This window comes from Cololabis saira, chromosome 3, assembly GCF_033807715.1.
Source record: "Cololabis saira isolate AMF1-May2022 chromosome 3, fColSai1.1, whole genome shotgun sequence".
NCBI lineage: Eukaryota > Metazoa > Chordata > Actinopteri > Beloniformes > Belonidae > Cololabis > Cololabis saira.
The window spans coordinates 2,335,256-2,354,151 of NC_084589.1; the positions used below are offsets into that span (position 1 = coordinate 2,335,256).

The following is an 18,896-nucleotide window of genomic DNA, read 5'->3' on the forward strand; positions in this document are numbered from 1 at the left end:
ACGTCACACCGCATTGTGGGGCTTGAGGCACAAAGTTTTTTCTGTCTGAACCAATCAGATGAAGGGTGGACGCGCTTTTTGGCGATTAGCGTCGTCACGGTAACGCTTTTGAAAGAGAAAAGTAATGCGTGGTGTCGGAGGATGGAGAGGCATATTTTGATGTATAACACACTTGGGGGCACGTTACGGTTCGGGCCGTATTAACTGCCGAAGGAATGGCATGAATTTCGCCAAAATGACACAATTAATTCAAAATGGCCGACATCCTGTTCGGTTTCGGGCATGACGCCAAGAGACTTTTCTTTAAGTTGTGCCATGATACAGGTGTGTACTGATTTTCGTGCATGTAGGTCAAACCGTATTGTGGGGCTTGAGGCACAAAGTTTTCCGGGGGGCGCTGTTGAGCCATTTTGCCACGCCCATTAATGCAAACCATAAAATATCAAATTTTTCGCCAGGCCTGGTTTGCGTGCAAAATTTGGTGACTTTTTGGGCACGTTTAGGGGGGCAAAAAGGCCTTCCTTTTGTCAGAACATTAAGAAGAAGAAGAATTCCTACAGATACAATAGGGCCTTCGCACTGCAAGTGCTCGGGCCCTAATAAGACAAATATTCTTGTTAAGATTTAGAGTTTTTGCAGTGATCCATTTTACTTATCCTGTGAAGGACAGAGTCATATTGATAAGTTCAGAAAAGTGTTTTTTATTGTTGTGTTTTGATGTATTTGATGTAAGCCCAGTGGATATTTAAAGCTTACAGAAGGCTGCATTTAACTGCTGCTATGTCATCCCTGCAGTATTTCTGCAGGTGTTTTGGTCACTGCTATTATTTGTAATATATTATATTATTTGTAATCAGCACAAATTATCTGTCCCCATATGATCAAATCCACCATCCCCCCTGATTCTTTTTTACAACTCCAGTACTGCTTGTAGCGGTTTGAAGACCACAACAGTCCCCAGAACAGAACCAGCCTTCTTTAACAGTTTGTTCAGTCTCTGGTTGTGATGCTGCAGAGGTGAATGAATGCTCCACCACAGACGTAGAGAAGATATTCAACATGTTGCTGCAAACACTGAAGGAGCTAAACTAACCCTTGTACTGTCTTTGGGTCAAAATGACCTAATTCTCCTGTTCCTTCTTTACTCCTGCTCTCTCCTTCCTTCTCCCTTCCTCTTTTCTCCATTCCTTCCTTCCTTCTTTCCTTCCTTCCTCCTTTCCTTCCTTATTTCCGTCCTTCCTTATTTTTCCCTTCCTTTCTTCTTTCCTCCCTTCTTTCCTTCCTCCCTTCTTTCCTCCCCCCTTCCTTCCTTCCTTCCTTCCTTCCTTCCTTCCTTCCTTCCTTCCTTCCTTCCTTCCTTCTTTACTCCTTTCCTTCTTTATTTTCTACCCTCGTACATTCTTTCCTTGTTTTTTCCCTTCTTTCCTCCCTTACTTCCTTCCTTCCTTCCTTCCTTCCTTCCTTCCTTCCTTCCTTCCTTCCTTCCTTCCTTCCTTTCTTCCTTCCTTCCTTCCTTCCTTCCTTCCTTCCTTCCTTCCTTCCTTCCTTTCTCCCTTCCTTCTTTTCTCCCTTCCTTCCTTATTTCCTTCCTTCCTTATTCCTTCCTTCCTTCCTTCTTTACTCCTTTCCTCCCTTCTTTCCTCCCCCCTTCCTTCCTTCCTTCCTTCCTTCCTTCCTTCCTTCTTTACTCCTTTCCTTCTTTATTTTCTACCCTCGTACATTCTTTCCTTGTTTTTTCCCTTCTTTCCTCCCTTACTTCCTTCCTTCCTTCCTTCCTTCCTTCCTTCCTTCCTTCCTTCCTTCCTTTCTTCCTTCCTTCCTTCCTTCCTTCCTTCCTTCCTTCCTTCCTTCCTTCCTTCCTTCCTTCCTTTCTCCCTTCCTTCTTTTCTCCCTTCCTTCCTTATTTCCTTCCTTCCTTATTCCTTCCTTCCTTCCTTCTTTACTCCTTTCCTTCTTTCTTTTCTCCCCTCGTACATTCTTTCCTTCCTTCCTTCCTTCCTTCCTTCCTTCCTTCCTTCCTTCCTTCCTTCCTTCCTTCTCCCCTCCCTTCCTTCTTTCCTCCCTTCTTTCATTCCTTCCTTCCTTCCTTCCTTCCTTCCTTCTTTCCTCCCTTCTTCCCTTCCTCCTTCCTTGACCCTAAGACAGCACAAGTCTGTTCTGTCCTTTCTTATAACCAGCATCAGTGTTTCAGCTCCAGTTTAGTGAACACTGAGGTATTTCCACTCCTCCAACACCTCCACTCCTTCTCCCATGATGGAAAAACTGTTCAACTTAATCCTGCTTCTCCTAAAATCCACAATCACCCCCTTAGTCTTGTTCACATTCAAGATTAGATGATTGTTACACCATGCCACAAAACGCTCCACCAGTCTCCTATCCATCCCTGATACAACCACAACTGCAGAGTAATCAGAGTGTTTCTGCACATGACAGGACTCCGCCTGTATTACTTATCCTTTTACATGTAACTTTACCCAAGTGATGCCTTTAAACAAAGTATATTGTTCTTTTCTTTCAGCCATCCTGATCCACCGCTCTCCTTTTATAGACCTCTAATTCACTTTCATTCTCGGCTAACAAAGTCACAGTTGGTTTTAATCAAAACTCTCCTTTTAATTCAATTGTGAATTCTTGTTGAAACCAAATTGTTAGAAAATAACAGCTTAAATATCTGTGAATGGTAAATCAGTCACTGCCTGAAAATGAGTGGTTCTTTCATTTAACCCACAAGCTACCATGTTTTCATTAATTTGCTAGGACTTAAACATCCAGCACTGAAACAAAAGAAACACAATATAAGTTTGGAAAATAAAGAAAACTAAATGTGTGAAATGGTTTAACTATTTCCAATGTCTTAATTGCTTTTTTAAATCTATAAAAGTGAATTCCATTAACTGACTGTGATGGAAGTGCATTATTTCCGTTCATTATGTTCATGCCAAGTAGTGGCAGGACTATATTGCAATCGTCCAAAACGACCCAAAGGGCAATGTTGCTAGAAATATTGCTAGAAAGCTAAAGTCGCAAAAATCCCACTGCGCTGCAGTGAGTGTATAGCATGACCCCGCTCTGATAATGAAGAAAAAAATCCCCCAAAAATAAAACACGCCCAAGAAAACCTGAAAAATGCAGGCGATGTATTAGTATCCAGAAACGGTTTCCCTTCCCTTCAAACGTTCAAACACTCGGCCCGATTGGCAGTAAAGGACCGTACAACCTCATTATGCCAATCATTACAGTCGATATTTAACTTTCAATTAAAAGACTAAACGTTTGGGTTCAGCTGGATTCATATCAGAGCTACAATCTTATTTTGATACAAGCACCTTGTCTGTTCTGGTAAATCTGCTGTACTAGCATCTCTCAGGGTCGTCCTTCTTCAACACTCACACATGTGTTCGGCTTTTTGCGACATTATAATATTTGTTCTTGACCAGGGGTCGGCAACCCAACATGTTTTAGAGTCATATTGGACCAAAAACACAAAAAACAAATATGTCTGGAGCCGCAAAAAATGAAAAGTCTTGTATCAGCCTTAGAATGAAGAAACACATGCTGCATGTTTCTATATTAGTTATAACTGGGGGAAGATTTGTTTTTTCATTATGCACTTCGAGAAAAAAGTCGAAATGTTGAGAAAAATTCGAAATGTTGAGAAAAAAGTCGAAATGTTGAGATTAATGTTGAAGTACAATCTGGAGAAAAAAGTTGAAATGTTGATAAAAAAGTTGAAATGTCGAGAAGTCGAAATGTTGAGAAAAAATTCAAATTTACGAGAAAAAGTCGAAATGTCGAGATTAAAAAGTAAAGGAAAAAGGAAGAAAAAAGAGAAAAAGGAAAAAAGAAGAAAAAAGAAAAAAAGAAAAAATAGAAGAAAAAAAAGAAAAAGGAAAAAAAGAAGAAAAAAAGAAAGAAAATAAGAAAAAAAGAAAGAAAAAAGGTCAAACATTTTTGAAAAAGCTCCAGGAGCCACTAGGGCGGCGCTAAATAGCCGCGTGCGGCTCTAGAGCCGCGGGTTGCCGACCCCCGTTCTAGACATTTGTTCAGTCTTTTTTCTTAAGTATTAGGGCGGCTTGGGTGCGGAAGACCCAGGTTCAAGCCCTGCAATGGCAACCAAGATGAACCACGTTGGGCCCCTGAGCAAGGCCCTTACCCCTAATGGCTCCCCAGGCTCTCTCAGGTGTAAGTTGCCTTGGATAAAAGCATGTGCTAAATGACAGTAGTAGTAGTATGTTATTATCAATCTTACTTAAATACCAGTCACTTCAATTTTTCCACAACACTAATGATCAAAGAGATTAAGACCAAATATTGAAAATTCAAATTCAAAAATACTTTATTAATCCCTGGCAAGAAATGGATTGTTGAAGACAGTTAAACTAGAGACAACATTTGCTCTGAGGATTAGAGCCCCCTGCAGCTCTACCCCTGAATACAATGTTAAGTCACGAGCCTCTGTAGAAGAACAACAGTAGAAAAATACGCTTTTTAGCAAACAGACTTATGTTTGAACTGAGACCAACACAGTAGAATCGGTATCTTTTAAAGCACAGCATACTCTTTACATAGAGAAAATGTGTGTCTTTATTTGCTGGAGAAGACCCCTGAGTCTGCTACACCTATCTTTGTGGTGTGGTTCAGTTTCCAGTGGATCTACATAGCTACGGCCGGTGGGCAGTGACCAAAATAAGCTATCAAAATGACCTATATTCAAAATGTGTCTTATCTAACGCTTAAAAGAGGCACTCCAGTCCCAGCCCGTTCCTGTCATGCCTGACTTTCCAAGCGGTTTTCCCCGGACTGATCACCTGTTGCCGATCCTGCCTGTCCCCGACCTGTTGGCCTGTCTCCGTCCTGGTAATCATTAGGAGATGGGCGGTATGGACTAAAAAATGTATCACGATAATTTCTGGCATTTATCCTGATAACGATAAAAATGATGATAAAAAAATACCAACTCAACTCCACCTTTGTAACTATAAATCTATCACCACATTCAGTCTTTGGAGCCAAGACACTGCTCTAAAAGATACTACATACTAAACTACACCAATTACATTGAATTAATAAAAACCAATTAAATGAGTTACACCTGTACTGCAAAACTGGAATGACTCAGATCCTCCATGTTTGTTACATAAACACGTATCAACCGGAATTTCTCTTTCTCTTTTCTCTTTCTTTCTGGCTCATTCCTTCCTTCCTTCCTTCCTTCCTTCCTTCCTTCCTTCCTTCCTTCCTTCCTTCCTTCCTTCCTTCCTTCCTTCCTTCCTTCCTTCCTTCCTTCCTTCCTTCCTTCCTTCCTTTCTTCCTTCCTTATTTCCTTCCTTCCTTATTTCCTTCCTTCCTTCCTTATTTCCTTCCTTATTTCCTTCCTTCCTTCCTTATTTCCTTCCTTCCTTCCTTCCTTCCTTCCTTCCTTCCTTCCTTCCTTCCTTCCTTCCTTCCTTCCTTCCTTATTTCCTTCCTGCCTTCCTTATTTCCTTCCTTCCTTATTTCCTTCCTTCCTTCCTTATTTCCTTCCTTCCTTATTTCCTTCCTTCCTTCCTTATTTCCTTCCTTCCTTCCTTATTTCCTTCCTTCCTTCCTTCCTTCCTTCCTTCCTTACTTACTTACTTACTTCCTTCCTTCCTTCCTTCCTTCCTTCCTTCCTTCCTTCCTTCCTTCCTTCCTTCCTTCCTTCCTTCCTTCCTTCCTTCCTTCCTTCCTTCCTTCCTTCACGTACGTTGTGCGTGGATTTAACACAGAACCATAAATCAGTTTTATGGTTTGTACCGTGAGATGACAAATTCTTACCGTGGGGAATTATTTTGACGGTAAATCGTGAATGGTAAAATATCACCCATTCCTAGTAATCACCTCAGCCTTCTGTCCCCAACCTGTTGGCCTGTCTCCATCCTGGTACCCACTTCAGCCGTCTGTCCCCCGACCTGTTGGCCTGTCTCTGTCCTGACTTTTTATGACGCTGTAGCATCCACCTTTTCCATGCAGTGGTCTGCTGGGGGAGTGGATGCACCGACAGGTGGTGGGCGAGAGGAGGACAGACAACCCACATAACCCACGGCACGAGGCCGTGGGTGCGCTGAGCAGCTCCTTCAGTCGGACTGAAACACCCCCCGCTGCAGGAAGGAGCGCTAAGCATCTCATTCATCACGGAAGCAGTTAAAACTCTATAACACATCTTATGGCCCTTTTCCACTAGTACCTACTCAATGCGCTTCTACTCGCCACGCCCCCGTCTTGCGCTTTTCCACTACGGGCCGAGGCGGGTGGAGCCGTGACAAGCAGATACTTTTTCTGTACCTTTTTTTGCCGAGGTTCTAAGCGGGCTGAGTTGGCCCTGGATCTGACGTCATCACACTGATTGGTCGGGGGGCGGGGCCGTCAGACGTTTGAATCAGGAAGCGGGAGTCAGCGCGAGAACGACTGGCGGCTCGCAGCGATTTTATTATACAGCGCAAACGTCTGCTTGGTGATCCAACTCTGAGGTGCAGATGTTCATAAACCTGGTGGCTGAGGAGAGAATTAAAAAGGGATGTAGACGGAGATAAGGAACGATCAGGAGCTCTGTTTTACTCTCAGCCGCTCGCGGCTCCAGCTGATTTCTCATCAGCGCCGACACAAAAAAAGGTGTTTTGCAATCGAGTACGTCACAGCAGCTTCACCCCAACCCGCCCACTTCTCACCTGGCTGTTGAAAAACAAATGAGGCCAAAGGGGGTGGAGCCGGGACGATGCGTGACGAGCCGTACCGAGGTGAGTCGGGCTGAGTACGTACTAGTGGAAAAGTGCCATTAATGTCATTAGGGTCACTTGGTCAGTTTACCTCCACTGCCATCACTACGTGTAGACATATGTGTGTATATATTTATTAGGGGTGTCAAATTAGCGCTATAATTGTAATTAATTCCAGGCATATTTAGCACATTTTTTAATTGCTTAAACTATTTTTTAATCTCTAACTTTACTTTTTCTGTTTGCGAGTTGCCTTTATTATGAAATCTGTGTTTGTGCGGTGGACTTCTTGTGCTTGAGTTGTGGGCGGAAAACAACGGTCAGTCCCACCTTGAAGACACGGAGCCATCCCTGGGTGTGGGCGTGGTTAGCTACGCTGGTAGACCCCCGTTGTAGCTGGACAGGTATGGGGGGGTGGTGACTAGTGGAGGAGAGAGGTGAAAATGGAGGAGCATGTGAAAGTTGTCAGTCCAGTGAATTAGGAATTTACATTTCTAAAACACTCCGACGGCACCATTGATAAAGGTAGAGAGATATGTCTTTGTGGAAAGGACTTTGCTCACCACCGAAGCAGCTCAAGTTTAGCCACATAAACGGAGAGCATCCGGTCGCGAGCGCAGCCGCAGCTACCCTGAGCAGCAACAATGTTGCCACAGCAATGACGTTGCCACAGCAACGCTCTTCTCCAAACTAAACTCGAGGAGAGCACCGTGCATGAGCACGTCTACGACCGAGAGGTGGCAAATGTTCTTGCCAAGTGAATGCAACTGTTCAAGTCTGTTAAAAAAGATACATTACTTTAGAAAGCCACTTTTTGTTGTTATATATTGTCGAGACACATTGTCATGCGAGTTCACGCCTTGCAGGTTGCCCTAGCCTCATACCCCCGCTTGACCCATCGTCACACAAGTTCCGGCGTCTTGCATCCCTGCCGAGACAGGCACTGTGGAAGTGGCTTTGACTTCCAGCCCTTGCAGAGACTTCCTGACTCCTCAGGGGGTAGTTCCAAACAGAACGATCACATCTGACTGTAAATTACCTTTTGTCTCTCACTTGGCTTGTTTATTCCTACCTTTTGTTGATTGAACTTCTTGTATAAAAACCCTGTTGTAAAATCTCTCTGGGTCAGCACACCAACCAAGACACGCGTCTGTGTAGGTCTGCTCACCGCCGGCTACTGAATAAAACTCACTACTCACAAGCGGACTTCAGAACTGGTTTTGATAAATTCCTCAACAATATCAATGTTTTTATCTGCCACAATAATGTAATGAATTTAAAGGAAAACACCTCAACTTGAGTGCTTTTATTATTTTTATTATAATTAAATTAATTAAAAAGAAATTAATTAATTTAATTACTTGCAGAACTTAATTAATTAATCCCTGAATGTTTTTAATCGCTTGACAGCACTAATATATATCTCCTATTTATAGTTAGCTATGATTTATTTGAACATCTTCACAACCTTCCATCAATAATGCATACTGTGTATGTTGAACATAGATTACCGGCTACCGTATGTAGCATCTTTTTTTGCTTACTCTTCTGTTTTCGTACTTGGGTTGTGGTAGTTCACACATTTCCCCTTGTGGGATCAATAAAGTCTTATCTTGATAGCTGTTGGCAGGATTGTTATCCTCTAGCGGTCTGAGTTGAGATCTGAAGACACTTTCTGAATCTCTGTTTTTTGTAATTTGATAAAGAATCCTGTTAACGGCTAAGACAGCTGAGGTGTGACAAGGAACCTGTAGCTCAAGGGAGGATGGGAGGTCTGTTTGGCTGGGGACATGAGAGGAGGCTGCTGGGATTGTTTCTGAACTGAACCGAACTCAACCTGTTGAAGGATGTGTTGGACTAAAACTTTCTACCAGAAAAAGGCAACTCTGACTTAGCAAGTGCTTGAAAACATGTTGCTGTGAAAATCCAACAAGTTGAACAGCTTGAACGTTGTAAGACCAACAGACTGTGTATTCTGTCATGTCTGTGAAAAAAACAAACCAAAAAACCCAAAGCAGTCAGCTTCTTCCACAGAAGTTGCTCAGTCACAGATTGTCTGCTCTTTGCCAGGTATGACCGTACGGCGTGGTTGCAAAAAGGCAGCTTCTGATGAATCCAAATGACATGTTTTGTGTGTTTTACATCCTTGTCGGGACCTCGCAATTATCGCCAAATTCAGCGAGGTCAAGGTTTTTGAAGTGATGAATGTCCAGTTCCATCTCACGTCTGTTCAAAATCACCCTAATCCCTAGGTAAAATCTGAAGGGCATCGCATATCCGCATTTATCTGCCTCTTTCTGTGACTTTTCCCCCCTTCCTTGTGTGGTGGAGGACTGAAACTGGCGTATCTTACTCTGGAGCCCTTCTACAGCGGAACAGTCATGATTCCATCCCTCTACATGCTCAACAGCCAGGACAACCAAAGAAACAAGTAGCAACAGCAAACATCTAACCCCCTTATAATGTTGCTATTCTTTCTCGCACAAATCTGCTCTCTGACCAATCAGGGAGCTGATCTGTTGCACAAACCTGATTTGCATTGTTTTTCTTGTTCTTTGCTTAAGCCCTGAATTGCAACAGAAAAGGTAAAAAGAGAGGTGAAATAAAAGGTAATAGATTTAGAAAATGCAGTTTCGAAAAGGATTTGATTTGAAAATCCAGGGAAAAGACACAGAAACGGAAAACAGAATTACCTTTTCAAAATGCCTGAATAGAACATACGGTAATTGAGTAAAAATAGGGGGAAGGTCCACTTGTTTGCATACTTTGCACTACATTTTGACAAAATCAGTTTGTATTTGAAGTATGTGAGAGTATGTGATTTTGATTTTTTCAAAATTCACGTCCAGGTCAATGACCCATCGGCTTCCCGTGTTGCAGGTCAGTGGATGGCTGACACAGCGACTTCTCTGAAGAAATGAAAGTTCAGTGTCTCCTAAAACAATGTAATGTAAAAGCAGGACGCAGCAGCTTTGCTCAGAGGGAAATTATTGTGTTTTTCATTCCATCTAAAGCAAAAATCTTGAACTTGAGTGTTGGATACAATGGAATTAATTAAAATAGTGGGAGCCATTGGTGGACTGACATCCCTCATTAAATGTTGGAGTGTTTGAGACAATGTGGTGTTGCTGTGCACTGATATTTCAAAGCTGAAGCAATATTAAATTGAATTAATTTCCCTTCAGGGATTAATAAAGTATTTTTGAATTGAACTGAATGGATTTGTCACTGCACGTCATTTCAATGTATAGGACTGAGGACAAGGTTGCCATGGAAACAAAAGTGGAAGGGAAGAGTTAGAGAGTTAGAGACTTGGATGTCTTTTTTGCATGGCTAATACGCTTCACCTATGTGCGGCCGATTGCACAGTGAAGTCTGGGTGTCGCGTTGGATGGGCCAGCATCCATCAGAGCGTGGGGACAAACTCGGCTGAGTCACCGCTGCTCAGCTAACGCTGCCACAACGCTGCCACAACGCTGCCACAAAGCCTTCACACCTCCACAAACATCTAGACTTCTCTGGGACGCAGAAGCACATCACACAAATGACACCTTTGTGTCATTTGACTACACCATGGCTACACTGGTGAACTCCCAGTGAAAGTATGCATGGAAACTCACAGCTAAATATTTGGCGGCAGAGACATTGTTTCACAGTAGCATGTCCTGGATTACACTTTCTGTTGCAGACAAACACTACAAGTCCACCATCTTTACCGTTTGGTTCCTCTTCTCTGACTGTATCGCCTGAGAGCCAAGCAGGGAGACGTTGGAGTTGGGAATATGCTCCTGCAGCCACATCTCAGTGGCCACGGTTACATGATGTTTTTTAATTCAGAATTAATTATTCAGAATTAAATAATTCAGAATTAAACTATTTTTCTTCGAGTTTACATGGAAATAGTAATTCCTAATATATGTTTACATGGAAAACACGTTTGATCGGCTTTATTCAATTCCGCTTAAGGTCTGGGGGTTGGGAAGGTTCTCATTGGATAGAGGGGGGACCGGAAGTTAAACTACCGGAAGAAAAACTAACTTAGCTGCTCAGTCGCTACAATTCTCACAAAGCTCACAATTTTTATGTTTCTTGCCATCTGTTCTTTTAATTATATTGAGGTCCTCCAAGTTATTTATTAAATAAATGGTCTCTGCTCTTGACCAGCGTTTACTGCGTGCTGCCATCTTGAAACTTTGTTTCGAAAATCAGCCCAGCGCGGAATATATCTGTCATGGAGACAGACGGGCGAGGGAACGAGCAGCGCAGAAAAAACGGAATTAATTTAAAGAGGAATGAGTGTATTCATGATCGCGGAATTATTCTATTCGGATTTAAAATTGGAATAAACCAGCCACTTACTTCTGAATTAAGTTTAATTCGGAATGGCAATTTTCATTCGGAATAAGGCGTTTACATGGTAAGTTTTACTCATTTTAAATCAGATTTGATTTGATTTGTTTGGAAAACTTTGTTTTCCAAACAAAGTTTCAGCATGCAGTAAACGGTGGTCAAGAGCAGAGCAGAGCGATTTATGTAATAAATAGCTTGGAGGACCTGAAAATAATTAAAAGAACAGATGGCAGGAAACATAAGAATTGTGAGCCTTTCAAAGTTGTAGCGGCTGTTTTTCTTCCGGTAGACGTAATTGCGGCCTAAAAATCCATCAGGGCCGCATGAAATGCTTAGTGCAGGAGAGTGTAACACAGCGCACAAGGGGAATGTCGACAGAAGGCTTCAGACCATGACCATCATCATTGTCGCCCATGGAAAAAAGAGGTTTGGCATAAAAGAGTGCAAGCCCATCAGACCTATCTACACCATGAACCGAAGGGCAGAAAAGATCCATCAACTGCGGAAGGAGCGCCGGTCCCTGGCAAGGCAGTACAAGGCAGCAACTGAGGAGGAGAAACCGCAACTGGCTGAACTCCGGAACATCATCAGGAAAAAACTTCGACCCTGCGTAGAGATGAATGGCACAGGAGACACAGGAAAGAGAGGGCCAGGAAGCGAACTGCATTCATAGATGATCCATTCGGATTCATCAAACAGCTGTTGGGGCAGAAGCGCAGTGGGCGTCTAGTTTGCTCCAAGGAAGAAGTTGACCACTTCCTGAAAAACAACCTGAGCGTCCCTGATAGAAAGCAAGATCTAGGGCCCCTCACTGCCTTATTGGACATACCATCTCCCACTGTCGATTTCATCACCGGTGATCCTACCTGGAAGGAAGTCCAAGAGGTTGTCACCGCAGCCAGAGCCAGATCCGCTCCAGGACCCAGTGGAGTTCCCTACAAGGTGTACAAGCGCTGTCCTGAGCTCCTTAGAATCCTCTGGAAGATCCTGCGAGTGATTTGGCGAAGAGGAACTGTGTCTGAACAGTGGAGGCAGGCCGAGGGTGTCTGGATACCTAAGGAGGAGAATTCCACCAAGCTGGAGCAGTTTAGAACCATCTCACTCCGAGTGTTGAGGGGAAGATTTTCTTCAGCATCCTCTCCATAAGGTTGATAGGATTCCTCCTCAGTAATGCCTATATTGACACCTCGGTTCAGAAAGGTGGTATCCCCAGTGTGTCAGGATGCTTGGAACAAACTGGTGTAGTATCCCAGCTGATCAGGGAGGCGTGGGAGGGTAAGGGAGACCTCGCTGTGCTTTGGCTCAACCTTGCCAATGCCTTCGGCTCCATACCCCACAAGCTTGTGGAGACTACCCTGGACCGACACCATGTACCCAGGAAGATCAAGGACCTCATCCTGAACTACTATGGGAACTTCCGTCTCAGAGTCACTTCTGGGAGCACAACATCAGATTGGCACAGGCTTGAAAAGGGCATCATAACTGGGTGTACAATCTCAGTTAGCCTGTTTGCCCTAGCCATGAACATGGTAGTCAAGGCAGCAGAAACTGAGTGCAGAGGCCCTCTGTCTAAATCTGGCCCTCGGCAGCCCCCCATCAGAGCCTTCATGGACAATCTCACTGTCACCACTACACAGGGACGGACTGGGACTAAAAAAAGGCCCTGGACTTTGACTAGGCCCCGCCCAAAGCAATCGGCGCATGGAAACTCAACAACAATAACGCCTGGCATGAGTGTCACAATACTTAATTGTGGCTCATGATACTATACCATCCAAATTATAGCAATAGTACTGATTTGACTAGATGTTGTGTTAAGAGCATAGTATTCTAGTTTAACTTGAATACTCTCACATAGAAATTAAGGTCTCACTGCAGTCCCTCTGGTTGAACCAATACAAAACAGCTATCTGAAATACACAACACTGTATGAGTTATGATAAATCACAAAGTAATGAGGGTGTAAATATACAGTTTAACTTGAATACTCACATAGAAATGAAGGTTGAATGTTAACCTAAAAAAACAAACCAGCAATGCCATTTTTCTCAATGTTTAGGGATAAGGAGTTTCTTCAACGGGTCACTTTTTTCTGCAACTCTGTCATTGTCAAGGGACATGAGGATCTTTCTCTGTGGTCATAAGCATGGTGTTCTTGTGACTGTGTGCTCCCCCCTCAAAAAAGAAAAACAGAGAAACATATTTTCTCATGAACAAATTTAATTGTCTGAAAGATGGTTCAAATATTATTTCATTGCCCGAAAAATATGTTATTTTGTTACTTGGAAAATTTTAAATATGTTTTGTTGGTGAGAAAATATGTTTCTCTATTTTTCTTATTTTTGTGAGGGGGGATATATATTGTTTTTCGGCACTACCTTGTTCTCTATAGCTGATATAACATGAATTACTCCTATGTGGGATCAATAAAGTTCTTATTCTTGCCATCTGAGAAAATTAAATATATTATATTTGGTGCCTAACTGTTTCCAACGATCTTTTTCATGTGGGAAGTCAGGATGACATTCCCTTTATCCAAATGCACTTTTGTTCTTATTCTACCAAAGTCCATGTTGTGCACCTTTCCAAAAAGACACATGTTTACAGCACCAATAATTTCTGTATTAATTCTGATTTTTGATCGATTTCTTTTTATGTTTTGAAGATAATTTTAAAAATAAAACCGGGTTAAACTTTAGCCAAAACGAGGCGTAGTTTAATAGAAAAACACAGAAAAACTCCTACAGGGAACTCAGAACTTCTTCACAAATAACTTAAAAATCACAGAGAGTAAAAAAAAAAACACCAGCAAACTAACAAACAAAGCAACAAAGCTCAGAGTTAACAAAACGAACCAGCAACAACCATCAAGGAGCTTGAGACGTGGCTATCGGCTGTTGACAAGTCTGGCCTACCTGGGAGGTTTAAGGCATTGATTTACCAGCATGGCGTCCTACCCCGGGTTCTCTGGCATCTGTTGGTGTATGAAGTGCCCTTGTCTACAGTGGAGACTCTAAAGAGGAATATCAGTAGCTACCTCCGTTGTTGGATGGGCTTTCCACGGAGCCTATGCAGTGCAGCTCTGCATGGGAAGACCAACAAACTCCAGCTCCCTTTCAGCAGCCTTGAAGAGGAGTTCAGGGTCTCTTGCACAAGAGAGGCTTTGCTCTACCGGGACTCCAAGGACTTGAAAGTGGCATCAGCGGGCATCTTGGTGCGTAGGAAATGGAGGGCTCAGGAAGGCCTGGAGGTAGCTGAGTCTCGACTGAGACATAGGGCTCTGGTGGGCACGGTTGCAACAGCACGTGCAGGATTGGGAACCATTACTCAACCTCGCTATGAGAAGGTTCGTGGTAAGGACAAACGCCAGCTAGTCCTGAAGGAGGTGCGGGCAGGGGTTGAGGAGGAACGGACCAGCAGGATGGTGAGCATGCAGCAGCAAGGAGCATGGACAAGATGGGAGGGACCGCTGGAGAGGAAGGTGACCTGGTCTGAGTTCAGGCAGGCTGAACCCCAGCGCATCAAGTTCATGGTCCAAGCTGTCTATGATGTATTACCCAGCCCAGCCAACCTCCATCTCTGGGGCATGGTCAACTCTCCTGCCTGTGCTCCTGCCCTGGGGGAGGGCCGCTACTGCTGGCAGAACGACCAAGTGCTGAAGACAGTAGCTGAAGACATCTCCACCATCGTGGCCAAAAGCAACAGCAGCAAGCAACAACCTGGCAAGAGGAAAATTGCCTTTATCAGGGCTGGAGAGCAGCCGCAGTCACAGCCTAAACCAGCAGCTGGCCTCCTCACCTCAGCAGTTGACTGGGATCTAGTGGACTTGGGCAAGCAGCTCAAGTTTCCAGACCACATCACAACAACGTCTTTGAGGCCAGACATTGTGCTTTCATCAGTGTCTTCAAGGCTGGTGCTACTGAGGGGGGGGACGGACGTCTTTACCTATTATGTAAAGACGTCCGGCCCCCTATCCAATCAGAACCCTTTTCAACCCCCAGACCTTAAGCGGAATTGGATAAAGCCAATTTTCCAATTCGGAATTACTATTTCCATGTAAACTCGAAGGAAAATAGTTTAACTATGAATTATTTAATTCAGAATAATTAATTGCGAATTAAAAAACATCATGTAACCGTGGCCACTATGGGCCTCATCTACTACTACTAGGTCGTCCTCAGACGAGCCGTCCATCGTTGTCTCCAGTCTCTCATCTGGGCTTTTTAAATGTCAATCATCTGCCCCCGCTTGTAAACAACATTGTCAATGCTATGGTTACTCATCATAACAGGTGGTAAGAAACATCAAAGGTGACAGAAAAAATCCCTCACACAGAACCCGGAATGAAAAATCATTCCAAAAGCCCGTATTTTACATGAAAAACATGATGAAGAAAAGACTCAAAAATATATAAATTGCTAGTAAAAAAACAGATCAACAACCTGCCACTGTCCTATTCTGGAACTGAACCGTCAGAGTAGGCTGAGACAGAGTGGACAGGGACAGAGTGGACAGGGACAGAGTGGGTAGGGACAGAGTGGACAGGGACAGAGTGGGTAGGGACAGAGGGGACAGGAACAGAGTGGGTAGGGACAGAGTGGACAGGAACAGAGCAGACAGGGACAGAGTGGACAGGGACAGAGCAGACAGGGACAGAGTGGACAGGGACAGAGCAGACAGGGACAGAGTGGACAGGGACAGAGCAGACATGGACAGAGTGGACAGGAACAGAGCAGACAGGGACAGAGTGGACAGGGACAGAGCAGACAGGGACAGAGTGGACAGGGATTCAGAGGATGCAATGAAACATCATCTCCCCGTCCTGCTCTTCAACAGATGATTGACGCGCGAAGGTTGGACTTCAGCTCACCTTCTTGTCCTTCTGCGCTGGAGGAAGCAAGGCCTTTGAGCGCTCTGCAATTTTCTGAAAATGGAGAAAATTAGGAATGAGGCTAAACGGTCTTTTCTTTCAAAAGAAAAGATGTTTATTCATCCTCTACATGTCACGCCTGTATGTTTGCTTGTCTGCGTGTGGAACCTCGCTGTTGATGTTTTTCCTTGAAAAGTCAGTTTATGGAGTCAAATTAAAGCCATACATTTTTTATCTGTAAATAAACTTTGTACTTGGCGGTGTATATGGCGGCGACGTCAGTAGGCGATGCAATGTGCAATGTGCTAATTGGCTCTCCAGAAACACTTTGAAACCCGTGCCAAAGATCACTGATTGGCTCTTATTATTGGCACGTCAAAACACTGCCATAATTCGCCATAATTCGTAGTTGTAAAAAAAGTTTGTAGCTTTTGTAAAAAAAGTTTGTAGCTTTGTATATCCAATGTTGCACATAGACGAATTAATTCCACAGCTACAAAAATGTTCTACACATGCACAAAATATTTCTAAAAGTACAAATATTATTTGCACATGCAAAAATATTTCTACAATACAAATATTTTTTGCACATGCACAAAATATTTCTACAAGTACAAATATGTCTTGCACATGCACAAAATATTTCTACAAGTACCAATTATTTTTGCACATGCACAAAATATTTCTACAAGTACAAATATTTTTTGCACATGCACAAAATATTTCTACAAGTACAAAGTTTATTTACGGATACAAAATATTTATGTCTTTAATTTGAGCCCATATCAGTTGTTGTTCTGTCAGCACTGCGTGTCATACCTTCTGCAGGTCTCCATATCGCTGCACCGACTCTGAGAGCTCAGTCTTTAGTCTGGTCAGGCGCAGACGGTCTTGCTGTGCAACAAAACAAGATTAGCTTTAATTAGCTACAATGCTGTTTAATCTACTGTTTTTCCTCCACAATGACAGTCAATGAGGAAGGAAAGTCGGCATAAAATACCCGTGAAGAGCCGCTGATTATATCAGAGAGCTGTTTGATGAGCTGGCTCGTGCTGGTGATGACTTTGTTGGTTTGCTGCTGAGTGGAGTGTCTGATGGAAGGAGAAAAACAGTAAAAGGAAATTGAGGTTAATGAACTACACTGAAAAAAATAACATGTTGGACTTAGTTAATTTAATAGTGGACATTGGTTGCACACAGGGGCGGGGCTTCAGGGGGGGCTAGGGGGGGCGGTACTCCCCCGGCCGGGGGCCCGATGAAGTTCGCCCCTGAGGCAGCAGGCCACGCCGCCCGAGATTTTTTTTTTTTTTTTTTTTGTGGCACCACTTGGTTCATATTAGGTATTTTATTTTTATTTTATTTTTTTATTCATATGCACAATGTTAAAACAGTAATTATATTAACAATACAAGAACAAATAATTGTGCAGGAGAGGAAAAGAAGCCCGAGGGGATTATTAAAAATGCTCTCCCTCAATACAAAATCACAAAAACAAATCAATCAATAGAAAAAGAAAAGAAAGGAAAAAGAAAAGGTAAAAGAAACAAAGAAAAACACAATAAACACACAAACAAAAAATATCCATAAAATTGCAATTTCATTTCAATTAGAATAGCCTATTAATTTAGCCTAGATAAGAGATTCCCCACCAAGCTGGTCCTAAACATTTTTAAGGATGATACAAACTTAAGAGACCTATCTAAAGAGTTCCAGAGTTGCATATAAAGTTGCATATTGCATATAAAGCATTGAATAATATGTTGTGCTGAGATTTTCACACTCACAGTTAACATTAAAACAAAAATTGCAAGTGAATCTCCAAATGTATTTTGGGTAAAATGGTTCGTCATCAACAGCCGTCTATCAACGTCATACGTCATCATCATCACTTGTCAACAGAGCAGTAATCCTACAGCCTAAACATGAGCAGGAGTTAAAAACACAAAATTGGAGCCATAAAACACAAATAAAAAGAAAAAAGGGAGCAAGAAAAAGCCAAATTGCCCAAGCTAGATGCATATTTTGTTGGCCCTAATCCTCCTCCTGTGGGAGATGAAGCTGACGTTGTAGCAGAGATTCATCCCCGGGTCCGGGCCGCCAGAAGCCGGTCCTGGTCAGGGAGCAGGTTTACAGGGAGCTACAGTTAGAACGGGGGACGGCAACCCGCGGCTCTTTAGCGCCGCCCTAGTGGCTCCTGGAGCTTTTTCAAAAATGTTTGAAAATGGAAATAGATGGGGAGGGAAATATATTTTTTGTTTTCATATGGTTTCTGTAGGAGGACAAACATGACACAAACATCCTTAAAATATATAAAAACTAAACAATATGAAGGTTTAATAACTTTAAATCCTTAAAATATATAAAAACTAAACAATATGAAGGTTTAATTACTTTAAATCTGGATTAAACCTTTTTTTATTTCATTTTTTAAAATATTTTTGCAGGTATTTCTATTTAATTTATGCTTAGTCATGTTAGTTGAGCAAAATATGTCATTTAATTTGTGCGTTTCTACCAGGCAGGTGGCTGTTGTAAACAAACCGGCCAAAGGGATTGTTTCCAAAGGGAAAAAGAGAAAAAATAACTGAGGAGAAAAGAGGATTCAACGTTTCTTGGACCAAATCATTTGCATTCATTGCCTGAATGTTTGCTCTGTAGCCAGAAGTTGTCCAATAACAAAAAGAGTCACGTCGAAAGACATTAACATGCAACATTTGCAGCCGAGGACCCAGTTCTAACTAATATAGAAACATGCAGCATGTGTTTCTTCATTCTAAGGCTGATACAAGACTTTTCATTTTTTGCGGCTCCAGACATATTTGTTTTTTGTGTTTTTGGTCCAATATGGATCTAAAACATGTTGGGTTGCCGACCCCTGAGTTAGAACAATCACAGACACACACTGGTAGCAAGAACATGTGAGTTTGTGGTGAATTGCTGCA

General features: G+C 42.7%; 1 protein-coding gene across 1 annotated transcript in view; it reads right to left on the reverse strand.

The window, feature by feature from the left end:
• The window catches only part of tsnare1 (T-SNARE Domain Containing 1), a 190,405-nt gene that overhangs the window by 112,580 nt on the left and 58,929 nt on the right, over positions 1–18,896 (reverse strand). Inside the window, exons 4-6 of the mRNA XM_061714611.1 lie at positions 16,955–17,045; positions 16,774–16,848; positions 15,955–16,008 (exon numbers count right to left, since the gene is read on the reverse strand). Of these exons, the coding sequence (XP_061570595.1) occupies positions 15,955–16,008; positions 16,774–16,848; positions 16,955–17,045 (220 nt within the window). The remainder of the gene's footprint in view (positions 1–15,954; positions 16,009–16,773; positions 16,849–16,954; positions 17,046–18,896) is intronic.